Here is a 21,621-nt window from a genome sequence, read left to right on the forward strand (position 1 = left end):
CAATTGTGACTAGAGAATGCAAATCTGAACCTAGCTTATGGCAGTATGAGCGGTGTGTCTTACCGCATGGAGGAATGTCACAGAGCTCCATGCGCACAGCCTCATCGAGGGTGAAACACCAGGGAGCGTCGTGCTTGTTTCCGGGGTTGCGGCAGTAGGAATGTCCCCCGTTGAGTTCTGGATAACGCATGGCCAGGAAGGTGTGACTGTGGGGATACTGAGAGTTCCACGGCTGACACTGACGACCAGATTTAGTCACACTGACAGTGCCACGGTAGTCTGAACCACTGTTGTTGTAACATTTGTGACCTAAAATAGAAAGACATGAAGATAATTGATTTCTTTTCTGTTAAATCATGTTTTTTCAAGTCTTTTTCAGCAGTTTTTGCAATTACTAGCTCATTTGCTCTTTTTTAGTACAAATCTCAAAATATTCTTGTATCAAGATGTGTTAATTTAATAAGTGACTTAAAATAGAATGAAAGAACTCTTCCTCAGGCTATCCTCGATGTTTGTTCAGTAGAAAACTAAAATTTTTAGCTGAAACAGGTTATTAAGTAATAAATTGCAAGGCAATGACTACTACTAATTTGAGAGTACAAAAAAAACATACAGTGGGGAAAAAGTATTTAACGTCATTTTTTTCTGGGAGTAATATTTCTAAAGGAGCTGTTGACATGGAATTGAACCAGATTTTGGTAAAAACATCAAACAAAAGAAACATAAAAATAAAACAAAACAAAAAACAAAACTGTTATATTTAATAACAATAAGATGACAAAAGGAGAAAGTACTGAACTACTGAAATGTATTTAATACTTTATATAAAAGTCTTTTTTGGTGATGGCAGCTTAAAGACGCCTCTCATATGGAGAATGAAGTGTGAGTGTAAAAATCTTAATCGTTCTGTGGGTTCAATCTATCAAATCTGATTTTTATCTTGTATTTTGTATTAGATTCGAGTCAGGTGATTGGACGGACCATTCTACAGCTTGATTTTCTTATTCTGAAAGCAATTGAGAATTTCCTTGGCTGTGTTTTGGATCATTGTCTTGCTGAAATGTCCACTCTGGTTTCATCTTCATCATCCTGGTGATGTAGATTAAACTGAAGCAGCTAATATTAATTTACAATGATGAAGGGCAGAGGGTTACTGAAGAACTACTGAGACATTTCAGCTACGGTCTGGGCTTTCACTGCCTTCCTACAGCTCCCTTTCTTCATGCGTTCAATATTTTTTTCCTGTGTGTTTCATGTTATTACACGTAACTTAATCTCTAAACTATTTAATATTGTTTTATATATTAATTTCTTTGGTTGTTACCAATATCTGGTGAAAATTTCAAGTTAACAACATATTTAGAAATATGTTTTCTGAGAAAATGGTGACGTGTGCAATAATTATTTCCCCCACTGTATGAAAAAGGCAAACTAATAACCATTGCTCTGTGATGATGTGCTAGGAATCTAGGAGTCTATGTGAGAAACATTGAATAGGCAGTGTTTTTGAATAGCCATTGACTTTTTATGAATCACAAAAATGAAATTACACAAATAGTTTTTGGTGAACTGTGACTTTTAAATATTAAGTCTTGATTTATGAAAGATTTATAAAAATTAATTTGAGATTGTGCTTAAAAATAGAATGAAATATAAATGTGCAGGATTTACGATAAACAATTCCAGCAGAAAGCACAAATCTTTTTTCTGTTGTCATTGGCAGATATTTTTCCTCTTTATTTTCCTAAATAAATTAAAAATTAATGTTAATTATGGTCAATTAAATTTGGCTGCCTAATAAATCATACCCGTTTGATCCTTTAAGTCACAATTGTATGTATTTTATATAAAAAAAGGAAAAATGCAAGATATTTGGATAAACCTTATTTAGGAAAAATATTTTTTTTCTACTGCCATTGGTAGATATTTTTTTTCGTTTTAAACAAAAACTTCTTTTTTTTTTTTTGAAATCAGGTATTAATACCTTGTATCATCTCACGTTTAGATATTTGTACAAGAAAACAATTTTTGCTTTATTTTAATAACAACACAGAAGACCTACTTTTATTAATGGTCTCCGCTATAGGAATGCCAATCCTCATGCAGTTTGCAGCCTCGGGACTGTCCAAAGTGGCCAGATCTTCACATTTAGGCAGTTTGAGTCGTTTAAGAATGAGAGGGTTTGATCGAGCGATGATGTACTCAGTTTTACATAGGTCATTCTCCAGAATCTCACACTCATCTTTACATAAGTCCCGCGGCTTGTCCATGCCAGAGCTGCGGTCGCATGTCGGGAAGGCAAAGTGACACAGGGATGGGATGGCAAACTGGGAACAGCGATCGGACAGGTGATTGGAGGTGCCAATCATGGTGAATGCCGCTGAAAAAAAAAAAAAAGGTCAGAGGTTTACACCATTGTGGTTTTTAACAAGCTATGTTAAAGTCTTGTGTATTTGAGGGGAATTATAGTTTAGACACAAATAACAAAAACACAAAAGTTCTGGTCAATTGTTGTGGTTTTGCAAGAAGTCATGCGGTTCAGAACAAACTGACTGCTCACTACTGAGGGGTAACCACAGTGAATGCTTGTGTGATGTAAAGGGATACAACTGGAAACTTTCTCACAGTAAACTGTAAGACAAGTCCAATCCAAAACTAAAACCAGGCTTAGTTTAGTTTATGTGTGCATTATACCAAGATTTACTGTATCCTTAAAGGCACAGTGTGTACTTTTCACTGTGAATCTAGAGTGTGTGATATCATTTGTATGGCGACACAGGACATGTTACGTGTTAATAGGTAAACTGCTATAAAACATTTAGCACAATGCAAGTACATTAGTCAGCACATTATAAAACTCGTACATATTATAAAACACGTACATATTGTGCCTTTAAACACAAAAACTGCCACATACTTTTTCTAAAAAATGAAGAGGGATGAAACAGATAGTAAAACCTTGGTAAATAAATAAGATGGTACTGAACGATCATGATATTTACATGTAACGTGCATATATTTAATAGTACTATATACTGTGATAATAATAAACATGAGCATGTTTTTTTTTTATTGTGGGCACTTCAAAATTCATCTATTCATTCATTTTCTTTTTGACTCAGTCCCTTTATCAATCTGGGGTTGCCAAAGCAGAACCAACCGCCAACTTATCCAGCACATTTTTTTTTAACGCATCGGATGCCCTTCCAGTCGCAACCCACCACCGGGAAACACATATATACTTACAGTATGCGCACACACAAATACACTATGGACAATTTAGCGTAGCCAATTCACCTGTACCGCATGTCTTTGGACTGTGGGGGAAACCGGAGCACTCGGAGGACCTCACGCAAACGCAGGGGGAACATGCAAACTCCACACAGAAACGCCAACTGACCCAGCCGAGGCTCGAACCAGCGACCTTCTTGCTGTGAGGCGAAAGCACTACCTACTGCGCCGCCGCACTTCAAAATACTGTAAACAATTATTTATTATTTAAACCTTTAGACATCCTTTATACATTTTTATAAATAAAGAACATTCACACTGTTATATTTGCAGTTTTGTTCATCACAGAACCAAAATGCTTGGTTAATAGACTATTTATTTTCAATTGTTTCATAGTAATCTGGGATATGACATGCCTAAGATTTTGACAATGTTTTGATTGATTCTTAATAGTTCTGTGCTTTAACACTTTACAAAAAGGCTCCATTGATTTAATATTTAACTATAATGAAGACGAACACTACTTGCAAAGCATTTAAATAAAGCAAATTTCTTAGATAAAGTTTAATGACCTATTAATATAAAATTATTTTTTATTTTGTTTTAATAGAGCCAATAACTAATAGTAATAATAATAGCTAATAGCTATACATTTTTAAACTAACAACATCAACGTAATATCTATAACAAATTATGTAGGGTAAATTGTTTGTAGTGTATGAGTGTGAATGAGTGTGTATGGGTGTTTCCCAGAGATGGATTGCAGCTGGAAGGGCATCCGCTGCGTTAAACATGTGCTGGATAAGTTGGTGGTTCGTTCCGCTGTGGTGACCCCGGATTAATAAAGGGACTAAGCCGAAAAGAAAATGAATGAATTAATTAATTAATGAAATTTTGCACTGCTGATGTTAGTTAACACATTCACTAATGCTTACTAACAAGGCCTTCTTGTAAAGCACTACCTATTGTATTTATACTTACAATTAGTTTGAATACTTATATTGAAACGGTTTTAAACATTTGTTTACACTGAACATTTATGTAATATAAAGTAATACATAAATATAAGTTCCTTTTTTATTATATCTGTTTAAAGTAACTTTTTAATATCATGATTGCTTTCAGCAATTATCACATTCACAACAAGAAAACCATCATATGCCTATTTGCATGCTAATACATATAGAACACCATTACAGCAAATGTCCATCAACACAGGCTAGCTGCCTAAAGCTATCTTACATAAGGCTTCATATCATACTGATTTTATCAGCTCCGTTTCAGTTGATGTCTGTACAATGCAGTGCTTTTGAAATGCCTTTTGTAAGCACTGAACGTTTCTTTAGAGGAATACCTGTGATTTGGGTCTCAATCTCGCCTTGCATCTGCAGCGAGTCCACAAAAATGCTCCTGTTTCCTATGAAGCGAGCGCACGCAATCCCTCTGTATGGCTGGCAGAAACCCTCCTCGTCAAAATCCTCTCTAAAAACAAAGTAAAAATGAAATATACGTGTTATTTATGGTCATTTAGATTAGCATATTATATATTTAAACATCATGCCTACTTTCCCAACAGTGTTTTTGTAAGGCTGTAAGTCTAACTCCAAACACTAGATGGCAGTAAGCGCCACTGGATCGCACAAAAAATGCACACAATCTCACAAAAACAATCTTGCATATTTAATCAGCCTATACAATAAATACAAAGCCAACATATGAAAAAATACATTCAAATGGAATATCATACAGGTCCTGGATATATCATTTAAAGCATTCAACATATCATAAATCGTAAAAAAAGACGTTTTATCCTACGTCTGTATGTCATGCCCTGTAATTTAAACCATATGAACGGGTGGTTCTTTTAAAGCGTATGTCATCCATATATACACTATGAGAAAGAAGCAAAGACTGAGTCACTGCTAGACTCTGGTGATTTGCAATGTGGTAAACCAAAACTATTTGACTTAATGTGAAATACAAAATGAGAGAAAGCAACGATCGCATATGAAGAGTCCAAATAAATAGAAAAAATAAATTCTTTATTAATTAAAATGGTTGCTCGTGTTAATGAGAAGCAGACACGTGAAAGGTCAGAGGTCAAAAGTCAGAGCATTTTCTGAGGAGCAAATGTCAATCCAGACATTAGCACTCAATCTGGGTATGATTGGAATGGTAAACACGCTTACTATCGACTGAATACCAGACATCATATACTGCATGCTATCAATAATTCTCAATAAAAGAATCAGCACTATTTAATGACCTTAAATACACCATAACATCATACAAGTTTAAAAATATTATAAATGTGACTATAAATGTCACTATATATGCTAATTTGGTGTTTAATAAATCGGTTTACTTCTTCTCACAGCTAAAAATGGTGCTATATTTTTCCTAATATAAATACACCATCATTCATTTTTTCCCCTACAGTGTTTAAAATGTGTTTATTTTTTTAAGTAAAATAAATTTAAAAAATGTGTAAAAAGTTTTTTGTAAGCATATAGTTCTTCTATACATTGCATTTCAATTTTGCTTAAGTTGAATTTAGTGTAGCAATATATTATTAGGCAACCAATGAATCTTGTCAAAAGTGATAATGACATATTAAAAGGCACCATTTATAGTCTGCTACAAAATACTCAATTACTGCCACTTAAACCTTTACCATTCGCCACTACAAAGATATAAAAAAATCCAATCACCTTCATCATTAAGGGGAGAGCAGGGCACAAAGTAACACTTTTTGGTTGTGGTCAAATAATAAACACTGAGGAAGGCTTTGTGCCGAAACGTCTGTCTTTTAATCACCCGTAAAATGTAAGAAAAATAAAAAATAAAAACAGTACGAAGCAATTGAGTGCGAATCATTACCTTTTTTCAAATAATAAACAAAGTAATGTGGTGAGACAAACCATATTTTTTTACCAATTTTTTTTACCAACACACAAACCTTTCCTACAAATGAGCACTGAAATTATGATCGCTGGACCTATGGTTCCTTTGCAGTATTGCCAAAAGTGCCAGGAGTAAAAATGTTACTATTTACCCCACCTGCAGGGCAAGTTGTAACAGACAGGGGGTTAGTTGTAACATGCTTACAAAGGCAGATTTCACCCAATTAATTTAATTTCTATTTACTTTAAATAGTAGCTATATCATTTCATCAGTAATTGGCTCAGTTTTTTTATTCTACATTGCAAAGTAAGTTTATTTATTTATTTGTTTATTGGATAAACACATTATTATCCATTTATCCATTATTATACAATGCATTTATTTGCATTATTAGCAATAAAATATATTTTTTTCTATTAAAAATAAATTTTCTATTAAAAAAAAACATTTTTATTTAAAGAGTTCCCAACATTAAACTCAAAATACAAAAAAACATTTTGTTAGTTTAATTGGTGTGCAACAGTGTGTAGCTTAATTGTAACACCTTGTTACAACTAACCTCGAGGTGTTGTGTTTTTCTTAACACTGGCTAGCAGTCACTGTGTGTTTTACATGTATTAAAATGTTTTGATCTTTTAGCCTAGAAGACAGTAATCACAGCAATATAAGATTTTACTTACATACTCTCAGATATATTTTTTAAATAAAAAAGTAAACTATAATAAACACCACTTTTATGCTGCAAAAATGGTTTCTCCTGTGTTTCTCATCCAAATTTTGCAGAACTTTTACAATAATTGGCAGGAAGACGTCTGACGACATTGTGGTGAAAACCTCGGAAGAATGCCATGATAAACCCTGAGCAAATACCTTAAAACTCTGTGTTACATTTAACCCCACGTTACTTTATGCCCCGCGCTCCCCTAAAAGTTGGATTTCATCATTAAAATGGAATTTCTTTGACCCATGTATATGAAATTATACACTGAAATATATCTAAGCTACATGCAACCAATAGTAAAGTTCTGTTTTGTAAAGATGAATAATTTTTTTTCCCCAAAAAATGATTCTGTGAAAAATGATGTAAGAAATATTTCAAATCTGAAAGTGTGTGCTTGTTCAGGCCAGCAGTGGCAGACAGAGGAAAAGTTTCACAGTTCTCCAGCATGTGCGTCACAGGAGAATGCGATGGTAACTGTGGCCTCCCACAGAAAGCTAAATGACAAGGAGCAACATTTGTTGTGGAGAATTACAAACTATTTTTGCATAATATTATTTTTTTCAACCCTCTTCTTTCCTTACACGCTCTCCTTCTGTCTTACACATGGCTGTTTCTAATTGTAGATACTGCACATTTGGTATCCAAACTCAATTCTTCAATTCTTTGAAATGGCTTTATTTGTATTTATTTTAATAATGTGTGAGTCATTGTCAGGATGTTACAGGCCATAAAAATAAAATATTGTTGCAAAAATGTCTTATACAGTGTAAAATATCTTGTTGAAAGAGTTAATACATTTTTCTAGTCATCTCAGCTTACATCAATCAAACTGATTAAATATATTACATTAAACTTTTTATAACTTAATAGTTGAAACTTGGTCATTCTTTTATAAGTTAAACCAACAAAAAATATTAGTTTTCTTGACTTTTTATCATTACATTTTTTATAGTGTATAGTTAAAAATCATAAGTTTGAATCAGTCAGTGTATTTTTCACATAATTTATTATTGTGCAATGAAAAGATATAGTTTTACTTTTCTTTTGACAATTTTTCATTCATTCATTCATTCATAAATGGTAGTCATTTTCCTAATTCTACAACATTAGCTTAACAAAGTTAAAAAAAAATATTTTTTTAATAAAACATGAATCAATTTTAATACTGTGCCATAAATATTTTTTCCCAAAATTATGTGAGATACAGGAAACAATCAAAGAAACCGATTGATAAAGAAATTACTTTCCTTAACTGATAAAATTATCTGAGCTGATAACAATAATATATTGAATTTCAATAAAATTTATGTCAATAACAATGATAAGCTTTGGACTTTTTTACACTAAAATAATCTAAGAGCCAATGACACAGCAGAAATGTGCAACAATGGGAATCAAATGTGTTGATATTAGAGATGGAGCAAATTTTCGGCCACCGAAAATTTATCAGCCAAAAATATGTTATGCCATTTAATGGACCGTCTAATTTTTTTGGCTTTGGACATTGTTGGGATGCTCTTTTAAATCTGGAAGCATAAACAACTTTTCGAAATATAAATCGTTATCGATCAATATGGAAAATAATTATCGAGACTGCATTTTTGCCATAACGCCTAACTGTATTTGTGCTTTGAAAATATTTTGATCTAATCTGAATTTTTTGACCACATTTTCAAAAACAACACAGAATTGATCATTGATGAAACAGTGGCTTGTTTAATTTTTTTTAGAACCATGGATTCTTAATATTTATGCTAGCAAGATATTTTGTTAAATAGTTTACAACTGTCTATAATATTACCATCAAACTCAATACTATTATGCTGACAAACATATGAAGGAATTATTTCAAATATACATATATTTAACGTTATACAGGGTGGGCCATTTATATGGATACACCTGAAAAAAATGGGAATGGTTGGTGATATTAACGTCCTGTTTGTGGCACATTAGTATTTGTGAGGGGGCAAACTTTTCAAGATGGGTGGTGACCATGGTGGCCATTTTGAAGTCGGCCATCTTGGATCCAACTTTTGTTTTTTCAATAGGAAGAGGGTCATTTGACACATAAACCCAATGGGGAATTTCACAAGAAAAACAATGGTGTGCTTGGTTTTAACGTAACTTTTCTCTTTCATGAGTTATTTACAAGTTTCTGGCCACTTATAAAATGTGTTCAATGTTCTGCCCATTGTGTTGGATTGTCAATGCAACCCTCTTCTCTCATTCTACACACACTGATAGCAACCCCGCAGGAGAAATGCCAGCACAGGCTTCTAGTGCCCGTAGTTTCAGGTGCTACACATTTTGTATCTTTACACCATAGACAACAAAGATGGTGGGGCCATCCTTTATCAATGGAAACCTCAAGGCCACTGGATATTTGAAATTGCTGCATGAGGATGCGTTTCCCTCTTTATGCACTGAAACTGGCATGTTCCTAGAGTTTTTCCAGCAAGATGGTGCACCACCACATTATGGGTGTCAGGTTCGAGCATTCAGATGAACAGTTTCCTGAAAAGTGGATTGGTTGTCGTGGGCCAGTTGAATGGCCCCCAAGGTCTCCCGATCTGACCCCCTTAGACTTTTATCTTTGGGGTCATCTGAAGGCAATTGCCTATAGTGTGAAGATGCAAGATGTGCAGCACCTAAAAACTACAGATACTGGAAACCTGTGCTGGCATTTCTCCAGCGGTGTTGCTATCATCAGTGTGTGAAGAGTGAAATTCCCAATAAGTTTAATGTGTCAAATGACCCTCTTCCTATTGAAAAAATAAAAGTTGGATCCAAGATGGTTGACTTCAAAAGGGCTACCATGGTCACCACCCATCTTGAAAATTTTGCCCCTCACATATACTAATGTGCCACAAACAGGACGTTAATAACGTCAAACGATCCCATTTTATTAAGGTGTGTCCATTTAAATGGCCCACCCTGTACAATGACTTGCATAATTGACCTGGTTAAGCCTTTAAATATAACTTCAAGCTGAATACTAGTCTCTTAAAAAAATATATAGTAAAATATTTTGTGCTGTCATCATAGCAAGGATAAAAGAAATAAGTTATTAGAAATAAGTTATTGAAACTATTATGCTTAGAAATGTGTTGAAAATATCTTCTTTCAATTACACAGAAATTGGGGGAAAATATACAGTGGGAGGCTAATAATTCAGGACAGCTAATAATTTTGACTTCAACTGTAAATATGTAATATTATGTATTTTAATATGTATATTTTTTTAAAGTAACAAAGAAAGTAACTAGTTTATGACAAGCACTGAATTATTACAATTGAATCCGTTTTTAATAAGCTACTGGAAATAATTTGTTTATGCTTGTGTGTGCGCGTGTTTCTTGGCTTGTATAAACAGAAGGAGGTCCAGGGCATTTCTTCACTCATCAGTGCCAGCTGGAAGTGAATGATATTTAAAAGAAAAGTGTGAGCCACAACACAAACCGTACTAACTGACCCATGGCAATGCTGTAACAAGAGCAGGAGAACAAGACAAAGTTCTGTCTTGGCAAACACTGAACGTGATATGCTTTTCAATATGCTCTTCAGATCCAGTGCATTTTGGGATTTCTGCAGGATCCCAGAAGTCTCCTGTTAAACCTATTGAGCAGAGACAGGAAGAAGTGAGGGGTCTACAAATGCTCCCCTGTGTGCTGAGTAGCAGAGAAATCAACCTGAGAGAGATGCACATTTCTCATCACCAAGATGGATGTTTAATCCTTCAGGGTGTCCCTGTTCTTGAGTGTTTGTGGATGAAAACCATCCCAAAAGTCTGAGACCACAGTGGAAAAGACTTTTTTAATACAGCATTTTTCATTGAATTGAGACAGAAAAAGATGACTCATAATTATAAGATACAAAGCAGAAATTATAGATAGAAAGTAAAAACAGCTTTGTTTCCATCCACTTATTTGTATGCACATTTTGGACTATCGCAAATGCGGAAAAGAAAAGATGCACATACATTTTTAAAATGCACATATAAAACTAAAAAGAAAAATTGCACTTAAACTACGATGGAAACACATTTACCAAAAAAATTCATCAAGCGCATCAAAAAAATTATGTGATTTCGTTTTACCAGTTCATGTGATAACAAAAATTAGCACGATGGGATGGCATTCAAGGACAAACCAGCAAACTGACCACCTTCAACAACATCTGTAATATTGTTTTGATCATTCTAAAACTCCTATAGCCAAAGTCAGTCATCAAAATGGTACAGTATTAATTCCTTCTGAAGCACAATCAACTTACTATAAAAAAAAGACCCCTACCGGCTTCTCCTACAGCCCCCGTAACCAGTCTAGGGGTGGTTCTTTTTCTGAAAAAGGAAAAGAACCTTTTTTTGCCTCATTTTCTATTCAATTATGAGGTTTACATACTACATTTTAGTGACATTTTTACCACTAATCTTTGCTGGATCAGTATGGTAATCGTAACCACACTTTTTAATGTACTAAAAATACAAAATATTACGCAGTGATAAAAAAGTGATAAAGTATTTATTTACAAATTTACATTCAAACTGTAATTGATTGCAGTTTTATAAATAATGTTATGAGTTTAGCATTTTAAATTAAAAATAAATAATAAAGAAATTCTAAATAATACTTATTTTTAAAAACAAAATTATTATCATCCATCATTTGAAAAAATGTAAAAATAAATAAATAAATAAATAAAAAAATTTGGAATTTGGTAAAACTTGTTTTAAACTAAAAAATGTAGCCTATAGGCAAACAAAAAACTAAAAATTTTATTCAACTTTTCTCAGAAAGCCAGAATTTGGTCACTTGAATAATTAATGTTTAAAATTGTTTTAAAGCCTGCTTCTATTGATAATTTTCACAATTTATATTGGCAAAACAATCAAAAATTTAACTAACAAGCACATCTAAAGGCCACATTCTACACTTTGTGAGTGGGGGGTCGGTTTTTCGAACCACCTGAACCAGCCCTGGCTACAGGCCTTTCCTACCTGTCCTACCTACCATTTTTCTTTTTGATATTTGGCACCAGTTTATCAGGAAATGACAATTTTGTTTTTTGACTCATTGGATGATTTTTAGGTGTTTACCATTGCGTGAGCCATTCTGAAAGCACCAGCAGTTTATTGCAGATCTTGATTGCAGCTCTGATAGCACAGCCTAATGTTACTATCTACTTTGGTCCAAAATACAACTTTACTTAGATTTTACAGTATTTCCAAAATAATTATTTAAGTTGCATCAAAGTAATTCAATTAGTATATGGTCTATAAAACATTTTACCTCTGAGAGAATGTATTTTTGCCTTGTTCAGAATAAATATTTTGATTAATATTAAATTATATTTTCAGTTTCAACTAAGTCAAAACTATAATAACATAAAAATTCATAAAAAACATAAAAAACTCTTTAGGAGAGTGGAAGATCGTTCTAAAGTCTTGAAGCTGCAACTGAAAAAGCTCTATCACCTCGACATTTCAAGCGTAATCGCATAACTGTCAAATAGAGTCGATCCTTAGAGCGAAGAGATCTCACGGGTTGGTGTATATTAATTAGCTCAAAAATATACTCAGGGGCCGACATAGAGGGATTTAAAAACATACAAGAGTACTTTACTGAATTCTAAACTGGATTGGTAGCCAGTATAGGGAAACCAGTACAGGTGTGATATGCTCTCCTTTTTCTGTGCCTGTTAAAAGCCTGGCAGCTGGTCCAGCTGCAGACGAGAGAGAGAGGCCTGACTCACACCCAGATACTTCAGCGCCAACTCTTGATGGAGGACTTGTCTGAAGTTGGGGCTGACGCGATGGTCATAGCCAATGAAATTAGTCCGTAATCAGGTACTGTGTGAGCTGGGGTTTTTGCATAAAGCAAACTGATTTTTGACATTTCAGAGGGTTTCAGAGGAATTTTATTGGCTGACACTGCTATGATGATCACGTCAGCCCCAACTTCAGACACGCTGATCGTTGATGCTGACGCCCTGTGTGAATCGAGCTTAAGTGTTAAAAAGATCAAATCAAAATTAAAAATAAATATGATGTGCCAAAGTAAAATAAATTTGTATAATGGTTTATACAGCAAACTATATTTTTACTTTATGTGAATGTAATATTGCTTCTTGACCACAATGCATATTTTATATTTAATCAAATAAACTTTTCAAATTTAAACCAAAGTAAAAATACGCTTGAGAAAAACTACAAATTTCTAAAGTAGGTTCAAAGTATAATTTTAAACTGCAGAGAAAATCTTTATCTGTTGTCCTAGTGAGGAGCACTGCTTTCGCCATAAAACCCTAAACAAAGGTAAGATTTAAAAGATACAGCCTTGTTAAGAAGCTAAACTCATGAAGATGTCAGTGCCGCATACAAACACGTTAAGGCGAACGGATTTGTGTCATCAGAGTTACTGCACAGGCCCTGATGTCCAATAAAAGATATTCCCATTCGGAAAACAATCTGCAATCTGCCTGGCCAGAAGCCTCTTCCATCCTTTCAGCCACTCAACCTCCTTCTCCATCCCTTAAAAAGTCAAAAACACATCTTTAAATTGTTTCCTTAACTTTTTTCCCTGTCCCATATGGCGAAAGTGAGTCAGCCTAGGTGTGTGGATAGTGAGAGACTCTGTTTGGCATCTCAAAGTCATGCTATGCTGAAATGTCTGACTGCTGACACCAGGCTGACACCTGATTTTATGAATAGATTATTCCATTACAAGATCAAAAGACTCACTGGCCTCCATTAAGAAAACTAATTGCAGATAAGGTCACTTACTGAGCTCTCATGATCATAGAAAACATGTGACGTCTAGATCTGGAAACATCATGGGAATTATTAAGATCTTAAAAAGTAGAGTAAAACCGGTCAACAAGTTAGCGTGATTTCATCAGTCATTCCACTGCGGGACTTTTGTACACTACAAAGACTGGCTTCTGACATACCGCTGGAAATCTGGATTCATCTTCATCAAAGGATTTAGAGAACGAAAATAGATCATGGAAAGATAATTGAAAAAGTCATGGAAATGTTTTTTACCCTATAATCATCTACATGGGACAAATATGGGATATCCCATTTTGGTTTCTGCATAAAATAAAAGTCATTTATATGCATATCAATTTGCAAGTAAACTGTATGGTTTAAGAGTTCAAATGGCTTTAAAAAATATTGGTAAAATAGTGTTCCGTTGTCATTTAAGGTAATAGATATAAAAAGAAATCTGGCACAGTAGAACACTGAAACCCCACTGCTCACTAGCATTTTACAAGTGTTTTTACAGAGCAACATGAACAGAACGCAGAAGTAAAAATGGTCACAATGGCGTCAGCTACATGCAAGGCATGCGCCATGGAGTACACGCCGATGGCTCCACACAGAAGTATAAATCCGCTATACATGTCAGTAATCACTCTAAGGCCCCGTTTACACTAGTGCGTTTTAGTTTGAAAACGCATAAGTTTTGCTACGGTTACGCCATCCGTCCACACTACGCCGGAGTTGTCGAGCGCCGAAAACGGAGCGTTTCGAAAACGCTGGAGAGGCCGTTTTCATTCTGAAACGCTGCTGCTCCGTCTCAGTGTGGATGGGGAAAGACGGAGACATCTGAAAACGGAGGCGGGGCTGCAAACGTTCGCCTATCTGATTGGGGCTTTTCCTCAATATTAAGTAGCCCACACACAGTTCAGTCTCGCATCCTCTTCTTGTAAGTTAAGACTTCGCAAGTTTGATCAAGGCTTCAGTCTCCCCCTTCTCAGTTTGATATGGAAAACATACCGAGGACACGGGTAAATCTTCACAGGGAACAGTGTACTTTATAACTTCATTCACATCACCTTGGCTACGTTGTTTCCCTTATTTCTCAACAATAAAATGTAAACATGATTTAAGGAACTGCCTATTTTCTTTTTAATATTAGCAACTAAACAGACAGCAGAAATGTTGAGGCGTCGTGCTGCATATATGAGCGTCATCTTCACTGTGTGGATATTTATAACTAAACGGAGCCGATAACAACACTGCCTCCTTTCAATTTCAGTGAAAATACGAAATGCACCCTCTCTTTTGCTGAATATCAGTTTTAATAATCGACAATTATAAAAGTATAACATGCAATAAGTTTATACATTGTAGGAAATAAAGGCAAGCGATCAGTCAATGTACCTGGATTAATCATTAACTTATCTTTGCGCTTAACCAAAACATGTTACCCGTGAACAAGTACCTTAATAGATTCCAATGACCAAAGTCAGGGAATTGGCCTATGTCGTTAGATAAAGACAACAACATGAATGAAATATCACGTTTAGCAAATATAGTGAGATTAGATCCAGCGGGAGATGCGTGATGAGCAGTCCGATATGCAGAGCTCTCATCTGGGTAGAAATGCTGGAGCGCTTGCCCGAGAGTGTGTGTGTGGTCACGTGATGTGCGTTTTTAGCGTTTTGGTGTGGACGGAGAGCTGTTCAGAAACGCTGGGTAAAACGCGAGTGTGGACGCGGATCGTTTTCATTCTACAACGCCGTTTTAAAACTAAAACGCACTAGTGTAAACGGGGCCTAAAAGTCAATCCACTAAAAACAGTTTGTTTGGTAATCTTTAAGCCTTTCACTCATAGGATCACACCTAGGTGTGATTACCCTGGAACCCTGAAGCATACGATCATGAACATTTAGAACATCTTTTCAGAGTCTAATTTTCCACAATGCATGGATCTGAGACATAGAAAGAGGCAGGAGGTGCTTGTCATAAATCACAATTAAATCAGTGCTTCCAAACAAACAACATTTATTCTAAGTTTCGCACATTAAAATACACATAACTGCTAGCAAAACATAACATTTAATTTTAAATATAACTGGATGATGTGCTTTGTTCACATAAGACTTGCACTGTTAAGGTCACTAGAATGTTTACTCCACTGCCCTCACACTTAAAACGGCCACTTACTATCATATATTCCAGGAGAAAATGATAAACTAACTATTGTACATATATAACATATATACATATTACATATATATATGTGTAGTACATATATATGTAGTACACGCCGATAGCTCCACACAGAAGTATAAATCAGGTATAAATGTCAGCAATTCCTCTAAAAGTTAATTCACTAAAAACATATATATATATATATATATATATATATATATATATATATATATATATATATATATATATATATATATATATATATATAATTCATCCGATAAACTTGATGTAATGTACTTAATGCATTTTTTTCAACACATCCTACAATTTCTAAACCAAGTGGTAGATATGTTTATGGTAAAAGTACCAGAATTAATACATAAAAATACTATAAAAATCTGATAATATGAAAAAGATGAAGTGTAAGACTCATTTATTTTAAAAACAATCAAAATAAAATATTTTTGAACACTAAATGATCTTTATTTTTAGAAGTATACCATAAAATATTTCAGATTCTCCTTTTAATGTTTTATTTTCTAAATAAAGTCAAAATCAAGTGTAGTCATGCAACAGGATTAAGTTTGTTAGATTTTTTTGTAAACCAACAAAGCTGTGTGTGTAAACCTTTATTCATTCGTTAAATGGCTTTAAGAGTCATTATTTAAAACACTTAAAATATGGTCAACCATTTGGTAGAGCAGGCGGTTAAAGGGATAATAATGTCACGTTAAAAACTGAGGAGCATTTAGAACTTATGTGTAAAAGGATTAATCAAAATGTGACCATTTGCTTCTGCTCTGAAACCTTTTCTACTTCTGCCCTGAAGTCCTTTTCTGCTGACATCAGTGGGAAAAACATCCTTAGCCACACCCCTCCAACAATTAATTTGATGCAAAAACCCCACCCCCTTCTCAATATTCAGTTTCAGTTGGAACTTAAAGCTGGATACTTAAAAATCTGCAGCAACATCTGGTTCACATGGACTGTAAATGTGCATCTACATGTATATATGAAGCATACAACATTTTTCAGTAATTTACCCCCCTCCCCCCCCCTGAACAAACTCCCACAGTTTTCCATGACTACAGGATCCCTCCCAAACTCCAGCGTTAGATCACCTCTCTTTAATATTTTATGGGCTCCACGCTGATGCTTGTACTTAGAGGTTCTGATCTCATCCAAATTCATGTCATATTTTATGCGCTCATATAAAGCACCTCTGGACTTCATAATACTCAATATTTTCATCTCCGATATTTTGTGCACCACCAAAAGCAATGGCGGCGTGCTTTCATTTCACTTCTCAATAACTACGAACTTGCCATTTCATGCGGTATGAATGTTAATGTCCACATTATCTGCACTGTTTTGATGAAACACTTTCCAAAAGGTCTTAAATTTGTTGTTACACGACGTATGAGTTGGCGAAGACGGGCAGACTGCCTGAATCTGTAAAATACAGCGTTTTATTGGCTATGCATCTGCACACATATAATCTTTTTGAGGTTTTTGAGACTGTTCCCTGCGCCAGAAGTAGGATACATAAAATCTTGTATAATGAGAGCTGCATGAAATAAGAGTTTTGAAAGGAGAAGATACAGTTGCCGGTCAGGTTTACTCCTCAGTTAATGTTTGACCCGGGTCACAGGCCGTATATTTAACTGTGGCTAACAGTGGACTGGTTTGTCCTGTGGTCCGTGACTGTGTCTCGAGAGGAAGGGAAAGACAGCCACCGAGGGACTCTCATTAGGAGACTTGAAGAAAAAGAGGAAAGAGTCCTCATGTTACACGGCCACAATAGCAGCCTCTATTACAGAAGCAGAAGGACACAACCCTGTGACCCCCGAGATCTCCCAGAAACACAGAGACAGCCCCTGAAAACTGGAGGCAGAGACTAAATCGGAGCAAAAAAATTTTAATGCAGAAATGAACTAATTTTAGTTTGTCAGTTATATCAAATAAAGGTAAACCAAAGTTGTATACTTATATAATTATGATAATATTAATGGTGATGATGCTTAATATTATTGTTATTATTATTATTGTTATTATTATTGTTAGTTTAATAGTTGTTATATTTATATTATTGGAATCTGTTATATCATATAAAGGTAGACCAAAATTTTATACTTATATACTTATGATGATAATGATGATTATTACTATAATAATAATAATAATAATAATAATAATAATTATAATTATTATTATTATTAATTTAATAGTTGTTATATTTATATTATTGGAATCTGTTATATCATATAAAGGTAAACCAAAACTGTATACTTATATACTTAAGATGATGATGATGATTATTATTATTATGATGATGATGTTGATGATGATTATTATTAATATTATTATTATTATTAATAGTTTAATACTTGTTATATTTATATTATTGGAATCTTTTATATCATATAAAGGTGAAACAAAATTGTATACTTATATACTTATGATGATGATGATGATTGTTTTTATTATTATTGTTATTATTAGTTATAATTTAATACTTGTTATATTTATATTATTGGAATCTGTTATATCAAATAAAGGTAGACCAAAATTGTATACCTATACGTATGATGATGATAATAATTATTATTGTTATTATTATAAATATTATTAGTAGTTTAATACTTGTTATATATATATATATATATATATATATATATATATATATATATATATATATATATATATATATATATATATATATATATATATATATATATATATATATATATATATATATATAGTCCCCTGAGAACTTCAGGCTTCAGTTTCTCCACGACTACTGTCTGAAACAAATAATCTGCAGACTGGCTGCATGGCGCATTTTAACACCACACATGATGTGCTTATTCAGTGTGCAGTTGAGTGATTTGCTAAACAAAAGAGGTCAGAAAAGTCAGGCTGTTAGGAGCCCATTAGGACACAAGGTGACAACGTACATGTGCAAAACAGTGAATGTTTATTTTGCTTTTCAAAATGCCACAATGTGTAGTGATCATTTAATAACAAACACAGCTGACCTGTAGCTGAGGTGTGATATTGGGAGTCAACAAACAATGAATCGTGTTTATAAGTACACAAACACAAAAGAGATTATGTTCACTAGACAACAGTGCAAACACGACCCTAAAGTAATGCAAACAAAATCTCTCATTTGCATTTAAATTATTATTTACAATAAATATAAATATAAAGAATTAGTCAGCCTAAAATGAGCACTTTATAAAATAAATGTAATTAACTTAGACCAATATTCAAGCTTACAATTTAAGAATACACAGCAAATATTACTTAGCAATTTTATTAATCTTTTTTTACTACATTTTATTACTACAGCTAGTACTAAATTTTGACTATTATAATTAAATAGTGTAATAATGTTGTTATGCAAAAATATATGTACATTTTAAAATAAGTAAATAAATAAATTAATAACAGAGTCTTAATAAACAATGGTGTTGATATCACACTCACTGTGAACCTTTCAATTGGGTGTGAATGCATTTGCTTGTGCACAAGATTTAAAATTAAATCCTGACACCACTGTTATTTACTGTACTTCATATGTTATTGGGCTCTGCATGAATCTATATTTGTCTGCCAAAAAGCGCGCCTGAAGTTCATGCTGTAATCAGCATTGGCTCAAAGATCTGGCAAAGCACCATTAAAATGACAACATGACTCATATAATCACTAAGCAGAGTCAAGAACAAGCTTTGTCCAAGAAAGCTCCTCCAGTTTGTTTTGATATGTGCTTGCGATTTGTCACACCTTGTGATTTAAAAAGCCAAAGCGTATAGATCATAACGCAAACACGGCTGTTTAAATGACAAGAACATGCATGTTGAACACAGCCGCCGTGTTTTTATAGAGAGAGGGGAACCTTGAGTAATTACGCATTACTCATGACTGACTTCCAGGTGTAGGAAAAAAACATTGAGACTCCATGTAAGCCAAGGCATATCAGTAAATAAGGAGAGACACTGCAGGCAAAATCTTCAATTTCGAAAATTTAGGATTTTTGCCTCTTAATGTGTTTTTTTTCAGTCATAATTGAAAGAAAACATAATAAATACAGATGTAAGTGTTTAGTTTATTTAACTTTATTAATTTGAGTGTGGATTTTAATTACAATAAATTTTTTTTAAGGACACAATTTGTAAAGGCTATAAATGTCCACTTTAACAACACTTACATACACCAAAATGTATATATTTAATTCATAACTACATTATATTTAGAAGAATTTTACAGAGGGATATGCATAATTTATCTGATCATATTGTATACAGTTAAAATCAGAACTATAAGGCCTTCTGTATATTTTCCCCAATTTCTGTTTAACAGAAAGAAGATGTTTTTAAGACATTTCCAAACATGATATTTTAATAACACATTTCTAAAAACTGAATTCTTTTATCTTTCTTTGCCATTGCAATTGAAGATGCTGGATAACATAGGCCAAGGATCCGCATGCAGTTCATTATTAATAAGAGTAGTCAGGCAGATAATAGTCATTCACAGGTGCAAACAGGTGCATACAAGATAATCCAGAAGTGTAGTTTCGGAAACAGGCAGATGGTGGATGCAGGTGGCAGACAACGTAAACGATAGAACGAGGAAAAGATAATACACGGAGAGACTAGACCAGAAAATGCTTTGTAAAGTTACAGGGTTAATACCAACAAAACTCAGCAATGTGAGTGTCAATCTGAGCAGTTTTTATAGTCTGAGTGATCAGTTCTTGAGCAGCTCCTAGCTGTGTGTGTAATCAAAGGTGAACCAGAACAGGTGTCTGTATGTGGTGCCTGAAGGGAGTTGTAGTTCATATGGAGGTTGAATTGTAGTCCGGGTGATGATGCATGTTTTCCAGCAATCTGCGAAGCTTAGATTGCTGGTGATCGCGACAGCCATGATGACAGCACATAATAATTTACTAGATATTTTTCAAGATACTAGTATTCAGCTTAAAGTGCAATTTAAAGTCTCAACTAGGTTAATTAGGTAAGTTAGACTATCGCAAAAAATCTTGCTTAAAGGGTCTAATAATATTGACATTAAAATGGTAAAAAATAAATAAATCTGCTTTTATTCTAGCCGAAATATTATAATACTTTCTCCAGAAGAAAAATTAGGAAATGCTGTGAAAAGTTCCTTGCCCTGTTAAACATAATTTGGGAAATATTTGAAAAAAAGAAAAAAATCAGAAGAGGGTTAATCATTTCGATTTTAACTGTATAAAGAATTTGTTTCTCCTAACTGCTCAAAATATTTTCTAAATTATTGAATGACAAAGAAAAAATGGAAAGTAACATAAAAACATTAAAAAGTAACAAATCTGTTTTATATACACATTAGTGTATAAAAAGAACACAAACAAAAATTCCGAAAGTTTCTAATAAATACAAAACATTTGAGCAAATCTTAACATAATTAATCAACTAGTGAAGAATGGTGATTTATTAGTAAATTATTTACCCTATATTCACCTGCAGTTTCTTACTGTTTGCATGACCTATTTATCTCGGTTTGTATCAACAGAACAAATCATTATACATTATACATATCATTAAACTATCTGCACTAAGACATTATTTCATATCCGAAGCTGTAAAAGGCATTAAAACAGAAAAGAACTCAGGCTGCAGGTAAGAGGTTATCCATTTGAGAGGAGCTCAGGGAATAAAGTTCATGCTCTCCCAATAAAAGCAAATTTACAGGCCCCATGTCCCTCTAAAAGTAATGGGAATAAGACATAACTTATTCCCCTCTGAAAAGAAGAGAGAAAGAAAGCATTGCTGGA

At 33.8% G+C, this 21,621-nt stretch overlaps 1 protein-coding gene across 2 annotated transcripts in view; it reads right to left on the reverse strand.

Moving 5' to 3' along the window:
- Positions 1 to 21,621, reverse strand: part of ror1 (receptor tyrosine kinase-like orphan receptor 1) — a 216,552-nt gene that overhangs the window by 8,980 nt on the left and 185,951 nt on the right. The window contains exons 1-4 of one of the 2 annotated variants that reach the window (XM_073954292.1): positions 4,797 to 4,863; positions 4,586 to 4,713; positions 2,063 to 2,380; positions 64 to 309 (exon numbers count right to left, since the gene is read on the reverse strand). In XM_073954292.1, the coding sequence (XP_073810393.1) occupies positions 64 to 309; positions 2,063 to 2,380; positions 4,586 to 4,616 (595 nt within the window). In that variant the 5' untranslated portion in view covers positions 4,617 to 4,713; positions 4,797 to 4,863. Of the gene's footprint in view, positions 1 to 63; positions 310 to 2,062; positions 2,381 to 4,585; positions 4,714 to 4,796; positions 4,864 to 21,621 lie in introns of those variants that run through there. The other variant, XM_005165885.5, reaches the window with a different exon arrangement.

This window comes from Danio rerio, chromosome 6 (assembly GCF_049306965.1).
Source record: "Danio rerio strain Tuebingen ecotype United States chromosome 6, GRCz12tu, whole genome shotgun sequence".
In the NCBI taxonomy this organism is placed as follows: Eukaryota; Metazoa; Chordata; class Actinopteri; order Cypriniformes; family Danionidae; genus Danio; species Danio rerio.